Below are 19,181 nucleotides of genomic sequence, written 5' to 3' on the forward strand. Positions count from 1 at the left end.
GGTTTGTTCCCAAGACAATCAGCCTTTCATTCCTGGCCCTAAAGTTTGCCCCTCTCCCCCACCCTAATCATTACTGGGGTACCTTAGATTACACCCACGCCCGTCTCATTCCAACCTTGGCCTCACCCGGCTTCTAACTAATTTCAGCTTCCACCAATGGGCGCAGAGCCTGATCCCGCCCTACCCGGGCCGGCCCCTATTTTAGGTTGAGTCTAGCTTCCGCCAATCATTGCAGAGCCAGGTTCCGCCCCCTTATAACTGGCTGAGGCTCAACGCTGACCTCCTCGTAGGCTTTAGTTTCCGCCACTCAACGCTCCTTTGCGTGCCTGGCCGCTGTCCAACCCTATCTCTGTCCTAAACTCGTCTTTTCTACCCAATCACGATAGAGTTATCCTCCCACCTACGCACAGTCCTGGCCCGACCCCCTCCCAGCCTGCCGCTACGCCCACTTCCATATAAGTCCCGCTTCCGCTGAGCAGCGTGGAGTGCAGCACCGCCCAGTTGGTGTTTTGGCAGCTGTCTGGAGTCCCTAGTCCGCCAATCAGTAGAAAGCAGAGTCCATCCGCCCCTATCCTCGGAGGCCGTCTTCCATGCAGGCCAATTATTATCAGGCAGGCGCCCCCAGAATCTTGTCAATCGCCCACAGGCTGTCAGCCTTGGGCCAATCAGCGTGAAGCGCCAGCGGGGCCCAGCACGCCCCCTCGGAACCCAGGCGGCTATCTGCGTTCCATCAGTTCTCCTCGGGCCAATCATGGCCTAGCTCTGCGGGGCAGGGCCCGCCTCCCCAACCCTGGAAGCCGCGCGGTCGAGCCAAGGCGCTGTGTCCAATCAACCAGCCGCGGAATGCTCGGCTCCTCCTCCAGGGGCCCACGTGAGCCGTGAGGAAACGCAGGGGCGGCTTCTAGGTGCCGCCGCCGCCGCCGCCGCCACCGCCGCCACCGCCACCGCCGCCGCCACCTCGGAGCCCGGGCCTGGGGGGCGGTGGGGCTGCGCATGGAGCCCCCGCCCCCCGGAGCTGCCAATACTGCCACTGCGCTACACACAGGTGAGCCCGGGGCCTGGAGGGTGGAGGGCCTGTCCGTGACCCCACGTATCCTTCCCGCCCCCGCGCGAGGGATGTGGCTTGGCCCATGGCCTGCTGGTGTTCAACTGCCCACCGCCACCGCCACGGCTGGTGGACCTGCCTGTGGTATTGTCCCCTCCCTTCGCCCCTTGTAGTCGATCTGACCGTGGCCTGACCCCCCTTCCTGTTTTATAATGGATCGGTCTGCGTGCTTATAGTTCTCCCCACCCCACCTTACAGTGGACTCGTCCGTGGTCCTGCCCCGCCCCCACCCCCACTTAGAGGGGAGCAGCCTCGGGCATTGTCCCTCCTTGACAGAAGGTGCATCTGACTGTTTATTTTCTCCTGTCCTCAACTTTCAAGGGCCCCGTCTGTGGCCTTGTAGTTCTGTTCCTTGTAGTGAATCAGTCCATGGCGTGTTGCACCCCCCCCCGCACCCCCTTTAACAGTGAGTTAATCTGTGAAGTTGTATTCCTGCCTCCTCCAGTCCCCCAGTGCATCAGTCCCATGGTTTTATCTTTTACAGTGTATCGGTCTGAATGCTAGTATCCACATCCCTTGTCGTTATCAGCCCATTGCCCTAGCCTCTTTTTTTTTTTTCAGACTGTTTCTCCAGCCCTTGGGCTTCTCTCTTCCTTTTAATAGTGGGTCAGTTTCGTGTTTTTGAACTCCCCATTTTCAGTAGCTCATTCCATGGCCTTGTTCCCTTCTCCTTTTAATGAGTCCGTGTGATGGCATTTCACCCCATCTACTCTTGTGCAGAGTAGATGCCTTTCTGCTCCCCTTGCCCCCCATAAAGAAGATGAGCCTTTGCACTCCCCTCCACCCCCGCCTTTGCAGTGGATCTGTTCATTGGCCTTCTTGTTCCCCATGTGCTTGCATCCAGGCACACACCCCCATACCCTCCCCTGAGTCCAGTGCTTTGTAATCCCTTCTCCAGGAGGGTGCTTTTATTTTGTCCCTCCTTTCCTTGTGGTGGATCAGTCCATGGCCTTCCCTGCTTCCTCTCTTCTTAATGGTGGATCATCCTGTGTGCTTGTTGAACCTGGCTCTTTTTTACTCTAGAACACATCCCCCTCGTACACATCATTAATCCCTAAGACATTCTGCCTCACTGCAATAAACGGATGCATTCAAGATAGCGATAATGCCATTAGGAGCTAACGTTTATTGAGCACCTACTAGGTACCTGGCAAAGTGCTTTATATCCATGACCTCATTTCGTCCTCACCACAATCCTGTGAGACAGGTACTCAGGAAAGTTCGGCACAAGGGGCTCAATACGTTATTCAGAGGTAAGTACCCAGTTAGGTTGCCCCTCAGAACACAGAATAATTTTTGAGGATCCCCTTTCTCACTTCATCCCATGCCACATGAGACCCCACTCCTTAAAAAACAAAGCACCTCCCGTCTCCAAGCTTTTGTTTTTGCTAGTTTCCCCCCCGCCTGCAGAGCTGTCTCCATTCCACACTTTTTCTCAGCACCCATCCACCCGCAATCGCAGCAGCCATATGATCTGAGTGATTTAACCACTTTCTCTCTGCACCTGCTTCCTCATTTGTAAAATGGAGGCATCAAAACCAGAATCCCCTCCAGTGTGAACATACCTGAGAGTTAATAAGACAAGTAACCTCTCTGGCTGCACCTCCTGCACCTTGTCCCTCCGACTCTGTTCCAGCCATACAAAGCTCCTCACTCATCCTCAAATCAAACACGCCAGATACAGCCCAGCCTGAGGGCCTGTGCATTGGCTATATTTTCTACCTGGAATAACGTCGTTCCCCTGATCTGTATGTGAGTCCTTTCAGAGCTCTATTCAAATGTCAGCCTGCCCCTGATCATCTGAACCTACATACTTAACAGGACTCAGGTTCCTTCTCTGCAGTAGTGGTCCCCTTTGCCCTTCATCACTATCAGACACACTGTGTAGTTTACCAGTTCACTGTCCCTCCCCATTAGAACAGTCAGTCCAATGAGGGTTTAGTTTTTTTGTCTGCTTATTTACTGCTGGGTAAATATACTTAGTATATACTAGGTGCTCAATAAGAATTTGTTGCATGCATGAAGGTGAAAAATATTATTTCAGACAAATCAGGGTGCAAGGGGAGGGAAGGGTTGGAGATGAAGAGGGTATACGAAAACTAGCTAAAGAAACTAGTTGGGACTGTTCGTTCAGCAAACACTTAGCACCTACTGAGTACCAGGCACTCTTCTAGGTGCTGGGGATATGGGAAGGAACAGAACAGGCAGAAATTCCTGCCCTTGTGGAGCAGACGTTTGCTAAAAGTGGGGGAGACGGACTATATAAATAAAACAGTAAGTAAAATTAGATAGTATGTTAGGCGCTAAGGAGGAAAGTGAAGTCGGGAAGACAGGGAGAGAGTACGGGAGTGATTGAAATCTTGGGCACTGGGCAGGCCTCACTTAGAAGGTGACCCTTGAGTTAAGGCCTGAAGGAGATCAGGGAGGAAGACAAAATATCTAGGGGAAGAGTGTTCTGGAGGTGGAAGGAACAGCCAGTGCAAAGGCCCTGAGGTGGGACTGTGCCTAGTGCATTCAAGAAACGTGAAGGAGGCCAGTGTGGCTGGAGCAGAGCAGAGGGCGGGAGGGAGGCAGGCAGGCAGGCAGGCAAGCAGGAGGCAAGGTCAGAGCGGTGATGGGACCCAGATGGTATAGGCCATGGTGATACATAAGGTTGGAGGCTGGTGGGAGGGTGAAGGCTGATAGACAAGCTAAGAGCTAACTAACATTTGTCGAGTGCCTACCACATGCCAGAGATACTTTTCTAAGTCCTTTACATATATTGACACTAAATCCTCGCAAAAGCCATTAAGAATAGTTTATTTTGAAGATATTTTACAGATGCAGAAACAGACCCAGAGAGGTTGAGTAACTTGCTCAAGGTTGCACAGCTAGAACAAGGCAGAGGAGTGGGAGACCAAAGGCCCAGAGAGAACAGATCTGCAAGAGCAGACAGTTTATTCAGCACACAGATCACACAGAGGAAGGATTCATTCTGTCTAGAAGATAGCAGAATTTGATGATTATAGAATAAAGAGTTTATCGGGCATGAGAAAGGGGAAGGGCACGTACATAGCCTCAGAGGTGGGAAATGGGTGAGCTCACCATGCCCGTGATGTAGAGTGCCAAGCTCATGGCCACCTTAGAGTCGTTGTACGCAATGTCCATAGATGTCCACATGGCTAGCTACCTCCCATCCTCCCCGTCTCTGCTCACGTGTCACTTCTCAGGGAACCCTCCCCACTCAGCCTCTAGGGTCTTCCCTCTCTGTCTCTCTTGATAGAGAGCTGGTATTGTAAAGTGCTAGGATCTCTACCTGCAGCCAGACTGCCCAGCTTTGAACCCCAGTTCTGCCAACTTCCAGCTGCATGACTTTGGGCAAATGACTAAACTCTATGCCTCTATTTCCTCATCTGGAAAATGGGAGGATCATAATCCCACCCCACAGTGTGGCTGTGATGGTTGCATGAGTTAAATGTTCAAAACAATGTGTGACACACAGGAAAATAGTTGTATGACTGTTCTTAAAACCACTGTCATTACTCACAGCATACATACAGGTGTCTAACAGGCCTCTGAGACAATCTCCAAAATTGACCTCCTGACCTTGCCTCAAAATCAGCTCTCCTGTGGTGCTCCCGTTTCCATGGGTCCTGGCTCCATCCTTCCAGGCGACCAGGTCACAAACCTAGACTCACCCTTGCTGTTGTCTCTCACTTCCCTTCCCTGCCTCATACTTTGTCAGCAAACACTGCTCACTCTGTGTTCATATTTTATCCAGAAGTCAGCCATTCCCCCAGCAGTTCCACTGCAAGTCTCACCTGGACTGTCACAGTAGCCTCTTCAGCCCCTACACTCAGTTGTCCTCATAACAGCCAGAAGGATCCTGTTAAAATGCAAGTCACGGCCTGGTCCCCCCGTTCATGACCCCCTTGTGGCTCTTCTCTCAGCCAGCATCAGAGTCCTTGCACAAGGGCTTGAGAAAGCCTCACTCAGTCTGGGCCCCACGGCCCTTCTCTTCTCACCTCCTGCTACTTTTTTGCACCCTTTACTCCCTCCTCTCTGACCTTGCCCTGCTCCACTGTCTTCCTCTGAGCTGCCCAGTGTGCTCTAGCCTCAGGGTCATTCACCCTGCCTGGATCCACCTGCTGCCCGCGTCATCACAGACCTGACTCGCCTCATTTAATTTAGGTGTTTGCTCAGATGTCACCTCTGCAGTGCCTAACCCTCCCCTGACTACCCTTTCAAAAATAACAGCTCCTCCCCTGCTTCACTTTTTTCCATAGCTCTTCTCACCAGCTGACGTACTCTTTCACTCCTTTCTCTTCTTTTCTGACGGTCTTCCCCACTAAAACATGAATTCCCCGAGAGCAGGGATTTCTGTTTTGTTCACTGCTGTATCTCCAGGAGGCGCTCACAGGAGGCACTCAATAGGTGCTGACCCCATAGGAGGCGCTCAAAGATGCTCGCTAAATGAACGAGACAGAGAAATAAACCCATCTGAGTAAGGCAGATTACTAGGACACTTATTAGGGGTCAGGTGGGAAATACAGTAATAACCAAAATACAAAACCCTGTGTGCTGTTGAGGCTTGGCGCAGCTGGTCAGATTTTCCCTTAATGGGTAGGTCCTGTTGCAGCCAAAAGAGGAACTAGTAAAATTGCCTGTCTTCACCACCAGGAGTCACACTGAACTCTTTGTGCCCTCTGAAACAAGCAGGTCTTTGAAGTAAACCCAGTGAAGTCTCTGATGACAGGACTCTCAAATGTGGACACTCCGTGGCTTTGTGACTTGCGTAATAGCCCAAAATTGTGTCTGCTCAGCCAACTTCATTAAGCGCTCCGACACGAGAAAGGATCATATACTGTATATTTCCTTACAGATTAAAGAATTAAGCTACAAATAACAGAGAAAGGTTCTTTGAAACCTGGTTTGGAAGGTCTTATTCTTAATCCAACAGTCCCAGCCAGTGAACAGTTGACTGATGAAAGCTCATTCCTTCAGGAATAGGAAGCTTCGTGTTTATTTCCAATTCACCCTCAGCGAAGAGGGCAGTTATGGGAGGGGGGGGCTGCAGTGAGCAGGGAGGGTCCTGTTCTCTACAGGACATGCTGAGGGAGCAGCATGGAGGGCAGGTTTGCCTAATGGTTACATGCTTAGACAACGACGACTGGAATCTGCATGGGTCCAAAGCCTGGCTGTGCCACTTACACTCTGTGGCCCATAGACGTCATCTGGACATTTTGTACCTCCGCTTCCTCCTCTGTAAATGAGTGATAATAAAGAGCACCTACTTTCCAGAGTTGTGATGAAAGATAAATGAGTCAGTACCTATAAAAATAGCAGTACAGGTCTACATGCCCTCATCCAAAACCCTCGGAGCCAGATGTGTTTCAGAATTTCAGATTTTTCAGATTTTAGAAAGGTGGCAAGGGGCACATACAAGATGTTACATAACCCCCTCAGTGGGCTCAGTTATCAGCCACATTCAGATTTCTGTAGCAGAATGTTTGAACGATCACGCTAAGTGAGAATCAATAAAGACCAGGAAGGGCCTTGTTCATTTTACATCTGGATTTGCTGCCCAAAGGGTTATAAAGAAGGGGGGTTTTTTGTTCAAAGATTTATTTATTTGAGAGCAAGAGCTGGTGTGTGCTCAGAGGGGAGGGGAAGAGAGAGGAGAGAGAGAATCCCAAGCTGATGGGACGCTGAGCACAGAGCCCGATGCAGAGACTCGATCCCACAACCCTAAAATCATGACCTGAGCCAAAATCCAAGAGTCAGACGCTTAACCGACTGTACCACCCAGGTGCCCCAAGTTTTGTTTTTAGCACTTTGGGGATTTTGGAATAGCAGATAAGGAATTATGAACAAATTGGAAACTACATTAAAAGCTTCTCACACTCCAGGCACATTATATTTAATCTGTACAATAACTCTATGAACTCGATATTATTATTATCCCTATTTTACAGGTGAGTGTGTTATTATCCCTATTTTACAGATGGGAAAATTGAGGTAGAAAGAATTTAAAGAATATGCCTAGGGTCACACTGCTAATAAGTAGCAGAATCAGGATTCCAATCCTGGCAATCCAGCCCTAGAGCCTGAGCTATGGTCTGGTAGGCCATATTATCTGATTTGAACAATGGCAGCCAAGTATTATGAGCTCAACAAATGTTAGTCTTTGCTGTTATCAAGAAGGAGAACACAGACAGTAAGAGGCCTGAGGAATGCAAAGCAGAGGGAGCAGGCACTAAGTTTCAGGAAGGCTTCAGAAAGGCAAGACTCCCGTGGCTGGGACTCAGATGATGGGGAAGACTTCTAGGTAAAAGAAGGGAGCCCCACAGAGTAAACAGCTTTTGCAATGTGCTAGCAGAAGGAACCTCCTAGAAAACTTCATGTCTGGTGTAACAGAGGATGCAAATGAAAACGTTCAGGTGAGGAGCACCATACTAGCTTTTTTAAAAAAAGATTTTATTTATTTATTCATGAGAGACACAGATAGAGAGGGAGGCAGAGACACAGGCAGAGGGAAAAGCAGGCTCCATTTAGGGAGCCTGATGTGGGACTCAATCCTGGTACTCCAGGATCAGGCCCCTGGCCTGAAGGCAGGTGCTAAACCGCTGAGCCACCCAGGGATCCCCACTATACTAGCTTTCAACTCCTGCTGCGACAAATGATCACAAGTCACAAGCTGCTTAAAACAATGCAAACTATTATCTTGGCACTCTGGAGGTCAGAAGTCCAACATAGCCTCACCAGGCTGCAACCTGGGTGTGGGCAGGGCTGTGTTTCTTCCTGGCGGCTCCAGGGAATGACCTGTTTCCTGCTCATTCGAGTTGCTGGCAGAATTCAGTTCCTTGAGGTTGTAGGATTAAGGTCTCTGTTTCCTGACTGACAGTCAGCTGAGGGTCCTTCCCACATTTATGAGGCCAACCATATTCCTGGGCTGGAGCTCTGTTCTTCCAGCTTCAAAGCCAGTAATGGCAAATCAGGTCCCTCTCATGTTTTGAATCTCTCCTGCCTCTTCTGTCCTTGCATCTCTCTGAGCTCTCTTTCTGCCTCTTCCTTTTTTTTTTGTAAGGGTTTCTGCAATTAGATTCAGCTCACTCAAACAATCCAGAACAATCTCCCTGAGGTCCGTACAGTAATACCCCCTTATCCACAGCTTTGCTTTCCATGGTTTCAGTTACCCGTGGTCAAGGAGAAGATGATTCTCCTGACCTATCATCAAGAAGGTCAGTGGTAGCCTAACACTGTGTCATAGTGCCTACATCAGTACCTCACTTCATCTCATTATGTAGGTATTTAATCATCTCCCATCATCATAAGAAGAAGGGTGAGTACAGAACGATAAGATATTGAGAAAGAGAGCACATTCACATAACTTTTTATCATGGTATATTGCCATAATTGTTCAGGTATTGTTGTTAATCCCTTGTGCTTGATTTATAAATTAAACCTATACATAAACTGTGTATATTTATAGGAAAAAACATAGTCTGTGTAGGATTTAGTACTGTCCACAGTTTCAGGCATCCACTGAGGGTCTTGAAACAGATCCCCCGCAGATAAGAGGGAACTATTATAACTCTAAGTTCATCTGCAAAGTTCCTTTTGTCATGTACATAACACACTCATAAGTGCCAGAAATTAGGATATGGACATTTCTGAGAGGGCATTATTTTGCCTACCATAGTCTGCCCTCTGGCCCCCAAAGATGCATATTTGTCCCACATACAAAATACATTCACACCGTCCTCTTGTCTCCAAAAGTTTCCTACCATTCTGGTGAGTCTCTAAAGCCAGGCTGAGGAGCTTAGAATTTAGTCGGAAGGTGTTTAGGGAATGATGGTAGGCTTTGGGGACAGAGGTGGAGACAAGAAGGCAAGAAAGGAATCCTCCTCTTGCTGACCTCTGCCTCCTTCTGTGTTCTCAGCCTCTCAGCTCTGAGCTATCTGCCCTCCAGGTACCCCTGGGATGGCGTGAGCACTCCGCCAGTGATGGACCCCTCTGTGACGCTGTGGCAGTTTCTGCTGCAGCTGCTGAGAGAGCAAGGCAATGGCCACATCATCTCCTGGACCTCACGGGATGGCGGTGAGTTCAAGCTGGTGGATGCTGAGGAGGTGGCCCGGCTGTGGGGGCTGCGTAAGAACAAGACCAACATGAATTATGACAAGCTCAGCCGGGCCCTGCGGTACTACTATGACAAGGTAAGGCCTCTGAAACCAGGACTGGGAACCACCAACATTTATGGCAGTTATTTCATTTTCTTGTCTTGTCATAGCTATAACTTTGAAAACAGAGTTTACTATTTTTTACCTTATCCTCTCTTACTATTAGACCAATGTTGGGCACCTCAAACGTTTATCTCAGGTATTTTCTTTGTCTTACTGCTTTGGCTGAAACCTTCATAGTATTATTAATACTGACCCCTACTAACCCCCTTTCTGAGGCCCTCAAAGTCATACTGTTCCACCACACCCCACACATTTCATTTTCTTATCTTATTCCTATAGCTAAAAATTACAAAAGCACCATTAATAATGACTCTTTCTCCTCCTGCCTTCTGGAACTGGACCAATCCTGGACTTCCTCAGTTATTTCATAACCTACTCTTATTCCAGTATATTCTTATTCCCAGCATTAGAATGTCTATTACAATATTGTACTAACCTTTTCTTACCTCATGCTGTGGGATCCCAAACACTTTTATCAATTCTTTTCTTCTCTTATTCTTTTAGCTGAAACCTCCAAAACAATATGTACAGTGCAGGTCTATACCCTATTCTCATGCATTTTTAGAGCAATGCTGGTCCATGCCAGTGTGTATTTTTTTGAAGATTTTTAATTATTTATTCATGAGAGACACAGAGAGACAGAGACCTAGGCAGAGGGAGAAGCAGTCTCCCTGTGGGGAGACCAATGTGGGACTCGATCCCAAGACCCTGGGATCATGCCCTGAGCTGGAGGCAGATGCTCAACCACTGAGCAACCCAGGCATCCCATCAGTGTATATTATTTTATCATCTTACTCCTGTAGCTAAAACTTTGAATTTTTCTCATCCTTTCAGACTCCCAGACCGGTGCTGGATTTCTCCTCCCTGACAACATACCAGCTATTTCATTTTCTTTTTTATCTGAAACTTCCAAAACATTAATGAATATCCCTTTTCATTCCTTTTCTGAAAAACACAAACCTACCCTGTGACATACCTGACCAGCATTAAGATGTCTTTAGGATACCCTAGTGCCCCCCAGATGCCTCTTGTCCCCCACAACAGTCCTAGACCTATGCTACACGCCATAAATTATAGCATTTATTTGATTCTCAGATTTCTCATATTTTATTCCTTTAGCTGAAACCTCCAAAACAATATTGAGGCTGCCTCATTCTGTGCTTTGAGACCACCGCAACATCCCTGGGACCCTCCAGACCTATCCTGTAATATTCCAAACATGTTCTGCGATCCACCCTGCCAGCCTTGAGATTCCCCCCAATATGTATGCCAGTACTTTAATGGCCTTATCTTAGTTGCTATCAGTCACTTCATTTTCTAATTGCCTTAGCCTAAACCCGTACCATAGTACTAAGAATGAGGCTCCTCGGTTACAACTAGAACAAGAAATAAACTATGACAACAACAACAAAAAAAAGCCCCCAAACCAAAACCAAAACAAAAGAATCAGGCTTCTCAGCCTGTTCTCCCCCTAGTGACCTTGCCCTGTTCTACATCTAGACCAATAGCTTTAAATAATCCTCTATGTTAATAATTCATCCCGGCATTCTTCAATCTTAATTTTGTCTCTTCCAATATTTACATCAGTTACTTCATTTTCTTGTCTTGCTGCATCAGCTACACTCCACGACTGCCCTGGCAACCACCCCCAAGGTCTGGGCCCAATTAGCCCACAGACACCCCTGGTTCCTGGAGCCAGGAGGAAAGCCTGCTCCTGCACTGACTCCTAGGTGGGCCCCACTATGGAGTGCTACCACAGGATGTGGGGGTGGGGGATTGGACAGATGGAGATGAAGAGCTATGAGATGAGAGGGATGGATGGGGAGGAGCCACGGAGTGGAGACCGGGCAAGGGGAAAAGGGCAGTAGGCTAAAAGAAGAGCTGTGGAAGGGAGAAGAGAGAAAGGAGAGAAACTGGGAAGAATACAGAGAGGGGAATCACAATGGGGAAGAGGAGTAGAAACAGAAGGAGAAGGGAGAAGGCCCCAGATTGGGAAAGACGCCAGTAAGAAGTCAGCCGGGGTGGGGGATACCCAATCAAGAGCAGACAGTGGAGGAATAGTGTATATGTAAAAAGACAGGAGAGGGGAAAGAAGGACCCTAGGAGACACACCCCTCTGCCCCCTCATCCATATCTTCCCTCCACTCTGGTCCTTTCTTCTAAGGTCCTTTATCCTGTCTCCTCCCTTCCCAGAATATCATCCGCAAAGTGAGCGGCCAGAAATTTGTCTACAAGTTTGTATCCTACCCGGAAGTCGCGAGGTGCTCCACTGAGGACTGCCCGCCACAGCCCGAGGTGTCTATCACCTCTACTGTGGCAAATGTGGCTCCTGCCACTGTACATGCTGTCCCCGGGGATCCTGCCTCGGGGAAATCGGGCCCACCCAAGGGTACAGGAATGGCAGGCCCTGGTGGCTTGGCGCGCAGCAGCCGCAATGAATACATGCGCTCAGGCCTCTATTCCACCTTCACCATCCAGTCCCTGCAGCCACAGCCACAGCCACCCCCTCATCCTCGGCCTGCCTCAGTGCTCCCCAACACCGCCCCTTCAGGAGCAGCAGTGCCCCCGTCTGGGAGCAGGAGCACCAGTCCAAGCCCCTTGGAGGCCTGCCTGGAGGCGGAGGAGGCTGGCCTGCCTTTGCAGGTAAGGACTGGAGTATGGAAATTCAGTAAGAGAGTGGATGTACAATTCCCAGATGAGGAGGGGTGCTGGTAGAAGGGACATAAACATCCTATTTAGATATGGTGGAAGGAGGGACACAGAGGTTCCTTGGGAGAGGGGGTTACAGAGGAGAGCCATACAAGTACTAAGCTAGGCAAGGTGCCCTGAATTTATTTGCTTAATGCATAGGTTCTCTCACCTTAGTGTCCATCAGAATCATCTGGAGGGCTTTTTATTTAAATGACAGATTTCTGGGGCCTGCCCCTCAAAATTTCTCATTATATGGATCTGGGGATGAGCACAAGAATTCGTTTGTTTTTGTTTTTTAAGATTTTATTTATTTATTCATGAGAGACAGAGACATAGGCAGAGAAAAGCAGGCTCCCTCTGTGCGAGACTCAATCCCTGGACTGGGGATCATGCCCTGAACCAAAGGCAGACGCTCAACCACTGAGCCACCCAAGTGTCCCAAAAATTCGTTTTTTTTTTTTTAAATAAGTTTCCAGATGAGGCGCATGCTGCTAGTCCTACTAAAGCAAATTTTTGAGAACCACCCACTGCTTTCATGAATGAGGGCAGTATCTCCAGGAGGCCCATCCTTAGGGGATCTCTGTCCCCAAAGAGAACCTGCCAGAAGAAGCTTCACATCCTTGACAAAGCCCCACCTCCTGCTCTTGGACCTGCCTTGATGTGTAGTCATGCACCCCCCCCACAATACAAAGTCATACTTTCCAAGACAAGTCCTTGGCTTCACTAACCCAGCAATCCTTACGCACCCCCTCTGCCCGCCCCCCCTCCTCTTTCAGGTCATCCTGACCCCACCCGAGGCCCAGAACCCTAAATCAGAAGAGCTGAATGTGGAGCCTGGGTTGGGCAGGCCACTGCCCCCAGAAGTGAAAGTGGACGGGCCCAAGGAAGAGTTGGAAGCCGCCGTCGGTGGGGAGGCGGGGTTTGTGCAGGAAGCCGCTAAGGCCGGGCCGGAAGTCCCTCCTGCGGAGGGCGTGCCGGCCCGGCTGCCCGCGGTCGTCATGGAGACTGCAGCGCAGGTGGGCGGCCTCGTGGCTTCCACTGCTTCCAGCACAGAGATCGCCCAGCCTCAGAAGGGCCGGAAGCCCCGGGACCTGGAGCTCCCACTCAGCCCGAGCCTGCTGGGTGGGCCAGGACCCGAACGGACTCCAGGATCAGGAACTGGCTCCGGGCTGCAGGCGCCGGGGCCAGCGCTGACCCCGTCCCTGCTACCTACGCACACATTGGTGAGTGCCTGTGAAGAGGTGGGGCGGGTGAGAGAGGAGCTAGACTGCAAGGGCCAGTGTGGTTATCCCTGAGTGAGCGGGAGGGTGGAGCCTTCGAAGGGGATTGGCTGGAGGGACGGGGCTTGATTAACGAAGGGCGGGCTAGTCTCCCCTGCTGAAGGATGGGCTGGAATGAAGGACGGGTCTGGGGAGTTTTGTGGGGAGACGAGACCGCGAGGCTGGGGGCGGGAACTTTTCTGGGTTGGGGTGTGGCTTGGGGAACCTGCACGGGGCTTTTTGGTCTGGGGTTTTCTTAGCGGATTTCCTGGGAGGTGTATGGGTTGTGGGGGATCTGAGTTGGAAGTTGATCCTAAGCTGATGGGATAGTGATTGTGAGGTTTAAAAGCGACATGTGGATGGGGTCTTATACGTGGTCTCGCCCAATGAAGCTAGAGGTGGGCTCTCTGGAGTTGGGAGGGGCTGTCTGTGACATGGGAGAGGTGTCATGGGCTTGACCTTAGTAGTTAGGGTGTAAGCCTGTGTACTTTGGGAGGGTGATCTCAGATGTCTGAGCGGGAAATCTGGTGGGACAGGAGCCAAGGTCCTTCCATTTTCCCACACCTGCTCTCTACTCACTTGAGCTCCAACCATCTGTTCCCCCACAGACCCCGGTGCTGCTGACACCCAGCTCGCTGCCCCCCAGCATTCACTTCTGGAGCACCCTGAGTCCCATTGCACCCCGTAGTCCAGCCAAGCTCTCCTTCCAGGTAGGATCCCTTCACCCATATTGTAAAGGGTGAGAGACCCTAGCATGGCCCCCATCCGTGATCTTTCCCTATTTCTGTCCCCAGTTTCCGTCCAGTGGCAGCGCCCAGGTGCACATCCCTTCCATCAGCGTGGATGGCCTCTCAACCCCCGTGGTGCTCTCCCCAGGGCCCCAGAAGCCATGACTACCACCACCACCACCACCCCCTTCTGGGGTCACTCCATCCATGGCCCTGAACTTCTCTCCAGCCAGCCGTCTCAAGGAGAAACATAGTTCAGCTGACAGACTTGTGCTCTAGCTGTGGTGGGGTAGGGATTCTAGGAAGGATCTCTCAATAACCCTTCCACAGGAAACATACAACTTCTCTCTTCTTGGTCAGTTCCTCAGTGGCCGCCCTTACACGTCTCCTACTGCATTGGTGGAGACGGTTTATTTATTTATTTTTTGAAGGCCACTGGGAGGAGCCTGGCCCAACCCTTCTGGGGGGGTTGGTGAGGACATCTCCCCCATCTCCACATTTTCTCCCCAAGATGAGACAATCGGGGTCTGGCTTGAGAAGGACCTTTCTTTATTTATTTCTCAGCCTGCCCTTGGGAAGCTGAGGGAGCCCTGTCTCCATTTTGGGGTGTGGGTAGAAGAGATAGCTTGTTGTAGTTTTATTATTCCTGGCCATACCCAAGGGTCCAGGAAGAAATTGTGCCGTTTAACGGTTTGGGAGCCTTGGCCAAGGAAGACTCACACCCTAGAAATAGGAATTTCCACCTCCCCAGCCTTCTCTCAGATACCACCATTTTGGCCAGGGAGGAATGCTCCTTTTGTTCTTCTCCCCCTGAGAAGCCATTCCTGTATCTGCCAAACTCCTGGAGTCCTGCCTGTTACCTCCCAATGGAGGGTTTTTTTGGGGAGTGGTCCCCGTCTGGGGGGCCCCTCCAGCCAGTACTCCAGGTCTCCTTGTCCCCTACCCCCTGCCATTTTGATAGTATAATCTATTTTTAAACAGGGCTTTTCAATAGGGGAGAGGGGAGCATCTCTTCCTATATCTGAGATGGGGTGGGTGGGAAGGAAGGGATTTGGGGGAGGAATCTTCCTGCCACTCCCAAGTGTTTATTTTTGATACCAAACGTGTATTTTCAGCTCCCTCCCTCCCAGCCCCCCAATTTCCTGCGGGCGGGTACAAAGGACCCTTTAAGTGTCCCTGGAGTTGGGAGGGAGGAATGGGGGACATAAAGCCTGTCCTATCTGAATTCCAGGCTGGAGAGGGTGGGTTCAAAGGACTCCTGGGCTCACCTCCTGTCAGCACCGGCCCAGCCCGGGCCTGGGGACCTGGGGGTTGGTGATTTGGGGGACGGTGCTACACCTGTCTCCACTGTTTGTTTTACTTCCCCAAAAATGGATCTTTTTTTTTCTAAGAGTCCCAGAGAATGGGGAATTGTTCCTGTAAATATATATTTTTAAAGGTGATACTGGAGGCTGCTAGCCTTTTTTTCTTTCCTTGAAGCCATTGGGACTGACTGTGACAGGCATGACTTCATGTGGAAGGCAGTGAAGGTGTGAGATTGACTGCAAGAGACAGCGTGACAGTGTGTGCAGGAAATAGCTGGAGAGACTGCAAATTGTAACTAGGTGTGCAAAGAAGAGAAAAATGTGGAAAGCTGTGATCACGTATATATGCGTGTGGAGTCGTGTGTGTATGTGTGTGTGTGTGTGTGTGAGATAGAGTGTGGCCGCTGAAACCACAGACGATGTGTCCATGTCATCATAAGAAATTATAGCTGTGTGTCAGAAGATCACTGTGAGACTGGCTGCATACTAAGGCACCCTACAAGAGGCTGGAGGTATGTGTGAAGTCCTGTTAATGGCAACGGTAGTGGGGACTGTACCTCAGACACCACTGGACGGGCTGATGATGGTGAGCAGGACAGACCGAGTGACCAAAAGGACGCTTGAGCCTGCGTGAGCATGAGGAACGTGTGGGGGAAGATGGTCAGGGACCGTGTGCAAGCAAGGAACTTCACTGTAAATAAGCAGCCAACTGTGTTCTGAAGATGACCATGAGTGAAGCTCCATGCAAGGCAGCCTCACAGAAGAGTTGACTGTGTGAGAGAAAATGGCTGTGAGGCACAAGATTTGAGAACACGTGATCGTGCATGTGGACACCATTCATGTGAGACCAGCAAGGACTATGTCAGAAACTGAGAAAAAGAAAAATTGGCTCTGACTGGGGGAGTATGAGGCTGTAAGCTTGTGTGTGTGTGTGTGTGTGTGTGTGTGTGCGCCTCGTTCACATGCATGCATGTGTGTACCAGAGGCAAGTGGCAGATTGATTACGGTTACCACACCAGTCTAGGCCAGAGGCTCAGGGACTGAGACAGCACGAGAGAAAAGGATGGTGAGGACTGAAATAGTCTGGGAGAACACAGAGGTGTCTGGAGCAAGAGCCGAGAAGGAACGTGGCACCGTGTTGAGTGGAAACCAACGGCTAAGCAGCGCATTAGTGGGTGTGTGGAACAGCTCATGAGGGACTTGAATCAGAGGCTCTCTGTGTGTGAAGAATTGGGAAAATGAGGCCCTGGGAGACTGGTGGGGTGGGTGTGTGGGAGAAGTGGGCGAGGCCATAGCTGTGTCTGAGCATCCCTGCTAAGGAAAGGATGGTGTACAGCACTGACGCAGGCCGGAGGAGCCTGTGTGTGAGAGACTTGGAGAGTCCCTCAGCAGTTGGGAGTTTGTGACCACAGATGGCAGAGGCTAACTGAGGAAAGGTGACCACAATGGCAGCTGAGAAGCTAATGGTGTGGGTATGTGTAAAGGTCTTTGCAAGACACAATTAAAGGCTGTAAATAAGGCCTAGGTAAGTGGCACGCCACTTGAGAACGGAAGTGAGACCAGGTGACTGAGACGGCATCTGTGACAGTGTGTGATGGTGTATGTGTGTGCGCCTTAGCTACCATCAGGGACTGGGTATGCAAGATGGGGGCTTGAGTGAGGAGGTAGGAGAAGTGGCAATTTTGTCCCTGCACCAGAAACTTAGACCAGCAGGAGCTATAAACCAGTGACTGGCAGAAACATCTAAAGGTGTGACTGTGTTTGTGTGCGTGTCAAAAACTGGTAAGAGGAAATGTTGGTGAGTGTGGCCAAATGAGGGAAGGCTGTAAGATGTAGAGTGTGTGTGTGTGTGTGTGTGACCCTCTTGGTAGGAGACCGGGAATCCGTGACAGAAGAAATGACCCCCTGAGTGTGTGTGACTGAGGGAAAGTCTGAGAGGCTATGGGACAGAGTATGTATGTGAGCTGGTTCCTAAGAGACCTTAGTAGAGGCTGCAGACCCAGAATTGTGTGTGTAACTGTATTTTTTTAAAAGGGGGTCAGGCATCCCGGATGGCTCAGTGGTTTAGCACTGCCTTCAGCCCAGGGCGTGATCCTGGAGACCGGGGATCGAGTCCCACGTCAGGCTCCCTGCATGGAGCCTGCTTCTCCCTCTGCCTGTGTCTCTGCCTCTCTCTCTCAATCTCTCTCTCTCATAAATAGATAAAATCTTTTTTAAAAAAGTGAGAAAACGACCAAGACCAAATGAGACTGTATGAGAAACCACTGATTGTGCCAGGCCTGGGAGAAAGCCACTTCCTCCACTTGGGACCACCTCCTCCGTCCCCTGTACTGGCTTCTCCCAGTTCTCCAAAACTTGAAATACTGGAGTTTCCAGGGCTTCACCTGGGATTCCCCTTCCCTCTTCTCACAAGCCCTCTCCAAGGTGGCTCGGTCCAGTCCCAGCATGTGAGACACTATTTCCCACACACACACAGCCACTGGCAATGCCCACCTTTTTACCTCTAACCCAGACTCTGCCTCATTGCACTTGTCAGAATCTCTAGAGTTTGGATTATTGATTTGTTCATTCAGCACCTGCTTATTGAGCCCTGCAGACACAGCAGTTACCAAACCAGACACAAATACCTGCCCTTCGGGGAGCGAGTATTTTAGTGAGGGCAACGGACAAGCAACAGATAAATGCATCGTCAGGTGGCAGTGCAATAATTTCATGAGATAAGATGGTCTCACTCTGTTTAAATAAGAATGCTGCAGTCATTTTGTTGTGCAAATGTGGGAAAAGCCGAAAGCATCTATAGTCCTCTTCCCCAGGGAGTATGCAGTTTAGGCCCAAAGGAAACATTGATTATAACATTATCACCAGGGCAACCAGTGATTAGATAAAACAGCCAACCAGAATCACAGGTTTCTGGGGGAGCTTGTTTCCACAGGATAACACAGCGCCAATGTCTGAAGTCTTGGAATCTTAACAAGACCCCTTTGTTCAAAGCGTACTTTCAAAGGCAGGCCTGTATGATCAGGAAACAGAGTACATCTGTAATAGATACAGATGTCAACACACCCTATTGCCCATTACATGAAACCAACATTCTTAACAAAGTTCTCTTTTAACACCTGACCAAATCAAATTCTATTACCTTGTTCTAATTTGCAGAATGGTACGTCTCTTTCCACAAATGCAGAGGAAATGAAACCTTGCCCTCCTAACATTTTTAGGCACCTTTTGCTACACTTGATCTTAGCCAAAAGGCCGAGAAGCGATTTTAGGCACCTTTTGTTCATTAAAGAGATTCCTGGTTGAAAGTGAGCTCTGGAGTCTCACTCATCTGGGCTAATAAGAGAAGAGGGGCTCCTGGCCAGCTCAGTTGGAAGAGCATGCAACTCTGGACCTTGGGGTTGTGAGTTCAAGCCCCACGTTCGGTGTAGAGAATACTTAAAAAGAAAAAAGGAGGTAAGGAAAAAAAAGAGCAAGTCCGTGGAGCTTGGTTTTTACCTGCACAGAAAAGGGGCTGAAGAGAACTTAATATTAACAGCAAAAGAAGGAGAACATAGAATCATTTTTATAGATGACACCTACAATGAAAAAGAGGTGTCAGTGGCTAGAGTGGCTCTTACAGTGTGGACCCCAGACCAGCAAGCAGCATCACTGTCACCTGGGAGCCTGTTAGAAATGTTCATTTTTGTGTCCCATCCCAGACCTACAGAATCAGAAACAGAGGTGGGGCCCAGCACTCTGCGATTGAACAAATCTTCCAGATGATTCTGAAGCACACTAAGATTTGAGAGCCCCTGGGCTACAGCACAACAAGGGTACCATACCAAAAGGATAGCTGGGGAAGGCCTCTATGAGAGAGGGGACATTTTTTTGTC

At 49.8% G+C, this 19,181-nt stretch overlaps 1 protein-coding gene across 2 annotated transcripts; it reads left to right on the forward strand.

The window, feature by feature from the left end:
* The first annotated feature begins 884 nt into the window (after window positions 1–884).
* On the forward strand, window positions 885–15,449 carry ELK1 (ETS transcription factor ELK1). Of its 2 annotated transcripts, none has more exons than XM_077888891.1 (6): window positions 885–1,045; window positions 9,027–9,300; window positions 11,521–11,970; window positions 12,795–13,241; window positions 13,886–13,987; window positions 14,072–15,449. In XM_077888891.1, the coding sequence occupies exons 2-6, from the start codon at window positions 9,091–9,093 to the stop codon at window positions 14,168–14,170; spliced, it is 1,308 nt and encodes a 435-aa protein (XP_077745017.1). In that variant the 5' UTR covers window positions 885–1,045; window positions 9,027–9,090; the 3' UTR covers window positions 14,171–15,449. The 2 variants fall into 2 exon arrangements, with proteins under 2 accessions (XP_077745017.1, XP_077745016.1); XM_077888890.1 differs by having other exon boundaries at window positions 886–1,045; window positions 9,057–9,300.
* Window positions 15,450–19,181: the final 3,732 nt, after the last annotated feature.

This window comes from Canis aureus, chromosome X (assembly GCF_053574225.1).
Source record: "Canis aureus isolate CA01 chromosome X, VMU_Caureus_v.1.0, whole genome shotgun sequence".
NCBI classification, from domain to species: domain Eukaryota; kingdom Metazoa; phylum Chordata; class Mammalia; order Carnivora; family Canidae; genus Canis; species Canis aureus.